This window comes from Medicago sativa, chromosome 8 (assembly GCF_051527215.1).
Source record: "Medicago sativa cultivar Bolivia chromosome 8, Bolivia_mono, whole genome shotgun sequence".
NCBI lineage: Eukaryota > Viridiplantae > Streptophyta > Magnoliopsida > Fabales > Fabaceae > Medicago > Medicago sativa.
The window spans coordinates 79,404,174-79,411,702 of NC_140756.1; the positions used below are offsets into that span (position 1 = coordinate 79,404,174).

At 33.8% G+C, this 7,529-nt stretch overlaps 1 protein-coding gene across 1 annotated transcript; it reads left to right on the forward strand.

Moving 5' to 3' along the window:
- The first annotated feature begins 96 nt into the window (after positions 1 to 96).
- Positions 97 to 4,457, forward strand: LOC146901967 (uncharacterized). Its single transcript, XM_085731402.1, has 8 exons — positions 97 to 570; positions 668 to 752; positions 1,107 to 1,148; positions 1,544 to 1,712; positions 2,637 to 2,689; positions 2,970 to 3,191; positions 3,797 to 3,843; positions 3,934 to 4,457. Exons 1-8 carry the CDS (start codon positions 326 to 328, stop codon positions 3,986 to 3,988), a joined length of 918 nt encoding a protein of 305 aa, XP_085587528.1. The 5' UTR covers positions 97 to 325; the 3' UTR covers positions 3,989 to 4,457.
- The last annotated feature ends 3,072 nt before the right edge of the window (positions 4,458 to 7,529 follow it).

Sequence of the window (7,529 nt, forward strand, 5' to 3'; positions counted from 1 at the left end):
ATTAGATTTTAAACCACATGCATCAATTTTTCAACTACCATTTTTGTTTATATTTATTCTACATGTTCTCAATTTAATTAATTAAAACATTTTAATGAACAAATAGAACTTTTTTTTAATTATACTAAAATGAAATTACATTGCGGAGATTCCAGATTCCATGACCCACACGAATCCGATTCTTTGAGCTATAGCACGCCCGTAAATGACAAAAACACCCTAAAATAAAATTTAATTCCCAATTCATCCAAAATCTTTGCAATCAGGAACCCCTCCTTTTGCTTCCTCTCAGCTTCCGCCGGCGTTGAAGCTCAGGTGCTCTGAGATGGTGGACTCAACAATGGAAGCCCTAGACTCAGAACCAACGTCTCCTTTAAGAACAATTGATTCCAAACCTCAAATCTCTTCTCCACTTCCATCGTCGATGCTCAGACTATGGAGGCAAGCTGCACAACGGAATCTGAGGAACCAGTGGTCACAATTGGCACCTCTCAAGGATAAATGGTCCTCCATTTCTTCCTCAGCAAGATCTTATGCCACTGCTCTCGTCAACTCTCATCTTTCTCAAAGGTATATTCATCCCTTAAGCTAAATTCACACTTGACTGTGTTCCTTTTCCTAATTTATCATGCTTAAGCTTTCGTAATTGATGTATGTATGTATGTAGGTACATGCCTAATATGAAGTTAGGTGTTTTAAGCGATATGCCTGATATCCGAAAGAGAGCTTGTTTCAAACTATTGAAGCAGCAGGTATGATACGGTTGATTTGTGTATTGCTTCTCTTTCTACTTGTACACTGTAATCATACTCAACCACTGTTATTTGAATTTCATAATACATTTGAGAGGTTGTAAGTTTAGTTCGTAGTGCACTGGAAAAAAAAAAAAATGAAAGAAATACTTTCCTTCATAATGCTACTCCTCTTCTACCCTGTCAGTGGTATTCAACTGCATTTCATGATGCTCTTTTAAACTCTTATCGTCCCTCAAGCAGTATTAGTTATATCCTATAATAAAATCTATTCTTTTGTCAAAAAAAAGAATAACCTTAAAATATGTGTCATCATTTTAATATCCAGTTATGTGCTTATTTCACCTGTTCCAGGAGCTACAAAGGAGCCAGTTATTGCAATCTTATAAGGACATGGTATGCACTTGTATCCTTGTTTTATTTCAACTTTAAATGTGTATATATTTGTACTTGCAAAGTTATGTAATGAGCATACCAATTTTGGCATGCATAACTTCTTAAACTGCTCATTAATCAGAAAAAATCACAAGTGTTATAGATGCCATATAATTTTATTTCCAATGATTTCCATTTTTTCGTTCAAGAAAGATGGAAAAACCTAGACATGTAATGATATTCTGAAACCAGGGACGCTGTTAAAACTATTTGATGAAAAATGGAAATTTGCAATTTAACGAGTATTTCTGGAAAATTTAGTTGTCTCATTGACATACCTGTAATTATCAGATGTGATTGTTTACTGAATGGTCCTGGAGTTATAGTATATTAGTGTATTTTCACTGTGACTTTAGGTGGGCGTTGTAAGTAAAATGGTCAATGTTAGCAGATCAATGAAGTGTTATTCCAGAGGATCAAACAATAGTCCATTGTTACAATTTTCCAATTACCCTAAAGACCAAAGTGACTCTGGAGATGGTGGAGGAATTCCGGTATTTGCATTCTTATCAATCTCTTCACATGGTATGATAACATTCACCATTTAACAATTTTGCGTCAATCATTTATAGATTATAGTAGGTCTATGTTCTTGTAACTGAAGACCGTTGTTAACTTTTTTATACATTTTCAATTTTTTCAGTTTTATTTATGCATATATTTAATGAAGTAATAGTAGATCTAGCTTGGAATAGAAATATATTGTTCAACTTTTAATCCACTTGGAAAAGTATTTTTTTTTCATTTTAAATATTATATAATTACCAAAAATTTAATTTATAGAGAAGTTTCAGTATACAAAACTAAAACCTTTTTCCACTGGGACGAGTCGTGTTAATGATTGACGGTTTATTTCCAAATCATTCTTAATAGTTCACTGCATAATTTTTTCCTGAGTAAGTAAAGAGAGTACTGGAAATTTTCTCATGTGTTAGAATTTGCATGCCTTGTGCTAAACCGACATTCCTTGTTCGATTTCTTATTCTATTTAAATGGAAGTCATGTGTTTCCAAAACCCGTCTCCACAACACTTACTTTCAATCTTTGTCTTTTTTGACTTCATAATCAAGACTGTATCATGTGCAATCAACATTGAGACTGTGTTTTACTAGCTCTCCCTCCCCTTAAGTTAGGTAGAAAATTGTTATGTAATCTAAGTTAGAATACATGCTTGTTTTGTCCTTCTGATAGAATTATCATTTTCTAAAGTACCATGCATGGTTAAACAATCATTGAAGTTTTGGCTAGCTCAAATGAAGTAGAATATGAAACTATTATAAGAAAAACATAAAAAGCTAAAAAACACTTGAATCATGAAGTTCCACCATACAAGTCATATCTGAAAAAATATTGAATGGAAACAGAGTTTAGTTGTCTTCCTTAAATTGAGTTCCCTGACAAAATTATTTTCATATAAGTTACTTTAATATACATGTTTTGAAATTTCAGAGCAATTGGTGGAGGAGCTGGTTCAGATGTTCAAATTGGAACTGTGTTTGAAGGTAAATTGCAATTTTTGCAAGGATTTAATTGATATGCACTAATAGTGTAAATATTTTTTACACCATCAATCAATCATAAGCATTGCATCATTAAATATATTTGACTTCAATCACGTTTATCTTAAATATCATACAAATGTTGAATTGTGATTGTTTGACCGTGTAAAGTTTTACACTGAGGTGCATTAAAACTAATTTCTTTTTGAGATTGTTTTTTTTCATCTTACATTGTTTCCTGACTTCTTTTATTATTATTGGGGAACATAATTAAAATGCGCAGCGCCTACTTGTTCTTCAATTTATTTCCATTGGTTATGATGCTTCACAAGTAAACAAGTTGCATTGGTCAGCTCAACTTTATGCCGATGAATTCAAAGATTTGAGCGACTGCAATCTGTTCTGTGAGGTGACTTGTGGACCAGTTCCACCAAGATTGAGGGATGGGAAATCTGACATGGGTGCTTTAAGATTCGACAACCAACCCAACCCAGAGGTTTTACAGGTTTGCATTTCACACTATGTATATTCCCTGTATTCATGGTAAAGTATCTATATTGAGGTTTAAAATTGTAAGGTTGATATGTAGCTATTGATTTGATGCTCCAAAGCTACTGTTATGTGGAAAACTAAATTTACTTTTCATCTCCCTAGTCATAGCTTGACTGCCTTACGTCTGCAAATTGCACAGACAAAATTGTTTTTTAGTAAAAATGGGAAATTATCTTGGGACATTTTCTCTGGTAAATTTTTTTTTGTTGTCTTGGAAAAAAGGTTACTTTGGGGATTTGTAGTAAATTCCTACTTTCAAACCCTTCAGTAAATTACTTAGGCCAAGTGGACATTGCTTTTTTTTTTTAAAAAAAATTAGGTGCATTTGCTTAGGTGTTTTTCGTGCTGCTCTTCGCGTAAAGGCAGTTTTTGTGATAACAAACTTTGAGAAAACTTATGAACTTGAGGTAACCATAGATATTTTTAAGTGAAGAACAACAAAAGAACCACATAAGGAAATGCACATGAATTTTGTTCTTTTTTTTTATTATACATGTAAATTATAATTTTCTGTCTGTTATGAGATTATCTAATAGCATATTACATTTTATATCGTAGGTTTATCTAACATCGTGGCTTGCAGAGGTGAACATAAACACTTTAAGGTAAAATTGCAATATGATATTTCTCTTAATATATATGGTCTGCAATGCATCTTGTTTCTCACATGTTCCTTCACTCTCTCTTATTCACAGGGTGAATGAAATATTTGCAGTTGTTGGGGAGGAAATGCACGTTAGCATAGGTTAAAAGCATGTTATTGGAGTTAGATTGAGTGGTTACACCTTCAAAGGCTCTTTTTGGACATTGTCAAGGTCTTGTCATCTGAAAAATGAATGGCAAGAGAAGTTCATTGCTTGCTGTTGCAGATTTGCGGTGAAAAGTTTACCAAGTCACATGGGAATTTTTTTTTTTTGTCGAGTAGAGTCTGGTGGTTAGAAATTCACTTTTTTTAAAGTGAACAAGTGATGTATTCGGGAACTTCAACCCTTGCATATATTATACAATGTCCCTATCTGAGTTAAACTCACGGGGAGAGAGATGGAAAATTTTAGTGTGATATAACAATAACAAATTAACAAATAGTAGATATAGAACAACGTGGTTCTTCCTGTGTGGATAAATTTTGTTTCAAGATACTTCGCAAGATGGGTGTCCACCTGGATACATATTACTATATTATGCTCAACTCTATTGCAATTATGTGGGTGGTTCAAAATTGCTTTCTTGTTCTGTATCGTTTTCCTGATTGGTAACTAGATTGCATAAGATGACTACTTCCCGTGTCAAGTCAGAATTGGCCAATTTTTATTCACTGTATAACATGTGTTTGGCACTAGAGGTGGACAAAGAAACTGGACCCGCCCCCGCTCGAAAACAAAATAATTTGATTGCAAAATCAGTGATATGGGCGGGGGTTGGTCGGTCATCGGTTTGTATGAGATGAAATATCAGTTTTGAGCGGTTGTAGTTGGGCGCTTACACACAGATTGGAAAATATTCATTGTCTGCTATCGATCGACTGTGGTTTGATTTTACCCTGCATATTAAATTAAATAAAAACACAATAGTATCAAGTGAAAACTTGTGGTTTATTGGATGATGAGATAAAGTTGGTATAATGTGTCTCACAAAAAGAAAATACAGATGTAGCCTATGGGCGGGCAGTAGGACAGAGCCACAAAGCAATCTAACATTTGAAGTACGGATAGGGGCGTATTTGTGTCTAAAGATACTTAGTTATGTATCTTAGAAAATATAAAGGGTATAAAAAAGGTGAGATAAGATTGTGAAAATTTGGCAAAGCTAAAACATGATTCAATTTAAGAGGTCAATATACTTCTTTGAAAAGAAGTATTTGTGAGAAAAGAGACTTTTTTTTTTTAAAGGGCGAGAAAAGAGATTTAATCAGTCAACATTTGACAAAACTTATTTTACGTTTAATGATATTTTTGTCATGTTCCAACATACAAGCATAATTTTTGCAAATTTTAATATTTATAATTATATATTAATGATCAATGGATATTACATGTATTTTACATGCATATAAGTTTTATAAAAAAAAATGTTAATATTTATAATTATATATTAATAAAGAATGATCGATGGATAGTACATTCATGTATTTTACATGTATATAGTAAGTTTTATAAAAATAAAAATAAAAATTGTTAACGTATTGTAATGTGTATTGAATTTAAAAAATTTCACATAAGCTCATTTAATTTGACTTGTTGGAACTTTAAAAAATTACGCGTTAAAAATAATTAAAATGACTTTCTTTCTACTCCTACTCTCTTTTGTTGCGTTGTATTTTTGTCTTGATCCTTCACTTTACATAGCCTTTCCTTCTCTTCCAGTTCCACACAAATGTCTTTGCACCAGCCTGCTGGAGATGCATTTGTGAAAAAGACCACCGTAAATTGTTGCCCAGCATGCAGGCCACCACCACGGATTTAGAGGAACTTGCCACGGTAATGAAACAATTAGGGTTGGCCCTGAGGGTGGACGGGAGGGGCGGCAGTCAAGGGCACCATTTTTTTAGGGGCACCAAAATTATTATTTTTACTTAGTATTTAGTATTATATAGATAATTTCTTTTTAATTCGCTTTGATTAATTATATTGAAAAATATATTTTTAGATAACTTTGATTATAAATGAATATTTTGCAACAAAAAATGCAAAAAAATAAAATAAAATAATTAAAAGGGCGCAATTTATTGTTTCACCCAGGGCACCAAAAATCTTAGGGCCGGCCTTGGGGTGGACAACGGGTGGAGGACAACGGGTTGATTCATTCGATTTTGGGCCAAAAAACATCAACCGCAACAAAACCTATGTTTGTAGATCTCAATTGATTTTCGCTAGATTAATTTAAAACATCGGGTGCATTTTCGCTAGATTACTTTAAAACACAATGATTCAAGAGCTATAATTAAAAGAAGAAATTAGTAAAAATAAATAAAAACTGGCCAAATATTAGTTTGCCTTGTGTGACGCTCATCTTAATTTGAATTTTCTTTTGTAAATATATATAATATTTGGTAACTTAATGCATAATAGTTTTTTTGTTAAAGATCTTAAAAGGTGGGATGCTACTACCTATAGCTGGTGGATACTGTTGGAACAAAATGTGTTTAACAATGAACCTTAAAGGGTTTTGATGATAACAAGGTATTAAAAATTGTAAATTGGACTAGCTAATATTTGTTCAAGTGTACAGGACCATAATTATAAAGTTACATCATCATTGGTTCTGAATGAGCAAATAAAGAGCTATGGAAACAACAAAAATTTGAAGCTTGGACGCTCCTGAAGGCAACTTGCTACTGAAGAGAAAAAGCGCTCCTGAAGTCAAGCTGCTCCTGAAGAAATAGCGCTCCTGAAGTAAGCTGCTCCTGAAGAATAGTGCTTCTGAAGACAAGAGGTCCAGAAGCCACATCATCAGAAGCTGCGTCATCAGAAGCTGCAAAAGTCATATCATCAGAAGCTGCATCATCAGAAGCTGCCTCATCAGAAGCCATTTCACCAGAAGCTGAATATCAACTGGATTTGCAAAGAATCAAGAATTGAAGAATTATCAATGCAAAAGCTGTCTATTGGATTCGAAAACACAAACAAAGGATTAGTGGAGTTTGCAACGGTCATTTCAAAGGTGTTTGAAGGCGTGTGTTTGCAATTTGGACGAAAGCGTTGACATTGTACTTTGTACGAATTGTACAACCACGTTCTCCACTACTCTGTTTTGTGTCCGCGCTACAGGACAAGAAAACAGCTCCAGAATACGGTTTCGCCTGCATAGATGTTCCTTTGGATAAGGAATGGATTTCAAATTTGTTCTTCATAGGACAACAGCCAAATCAGGCAAAAGATTATTGGTGAAAGATCAAGCTTCAACAACGACTCTTTGGTGTGCTGGCAATTTCACAACGTCTCTCTCACACCTCTATATAAAGGAGTGAAGACCTAGAGAATTGGTAATGCAAGAACGCTGAACGAAAGACTCACAAGATTTTCACAAGTACCAAACCTCTGCTGAAATTGTTCTGTATTCACTTAGAATTTCTATGTCTCAAAGTCATATCTTAGAAATTCTTAAGTCCATTGAGTCTGTATCTGATTTGTATTGTGAGCACCTCTGATTGTATATCAAGTGTTCAACCTTAAACAATTTTCTGTGTAATTTTGTTTAGTTAGGAAGTCTCTTGCAGTTGTGCTTGAGCAGGAAGTCTCTTGATTGTGTTCTTGAGCAAAGGAAGTCTCTTGCTTGTGTGCTTGAGCATTGG

Excerpts from the sequence above, each read along its gene's own strand:
- LOC146901967 (XM_085731402.1), top strand. The coding sequence starts at position 326 with ATGGTGGACTCAACAATGGAAGCCCTAGACTCAGAACCAACGTCTCCT. Across the intron at positions 1,149-1,543 it reads TGCAATCTTATAAGGACATG|GTGGGCGTTGTAAGTAAAAT; the intron begins GTATGCACTTGT and ends CTGTGACTTTAG. Across the intron at positions 1,713-2,636 it reads CTTATCAATCTCTTCACATG|AGCAATTGGTGGAGGAGCTG; the intron begins GTATGATAACAT and ends TTGAAATTTCAG.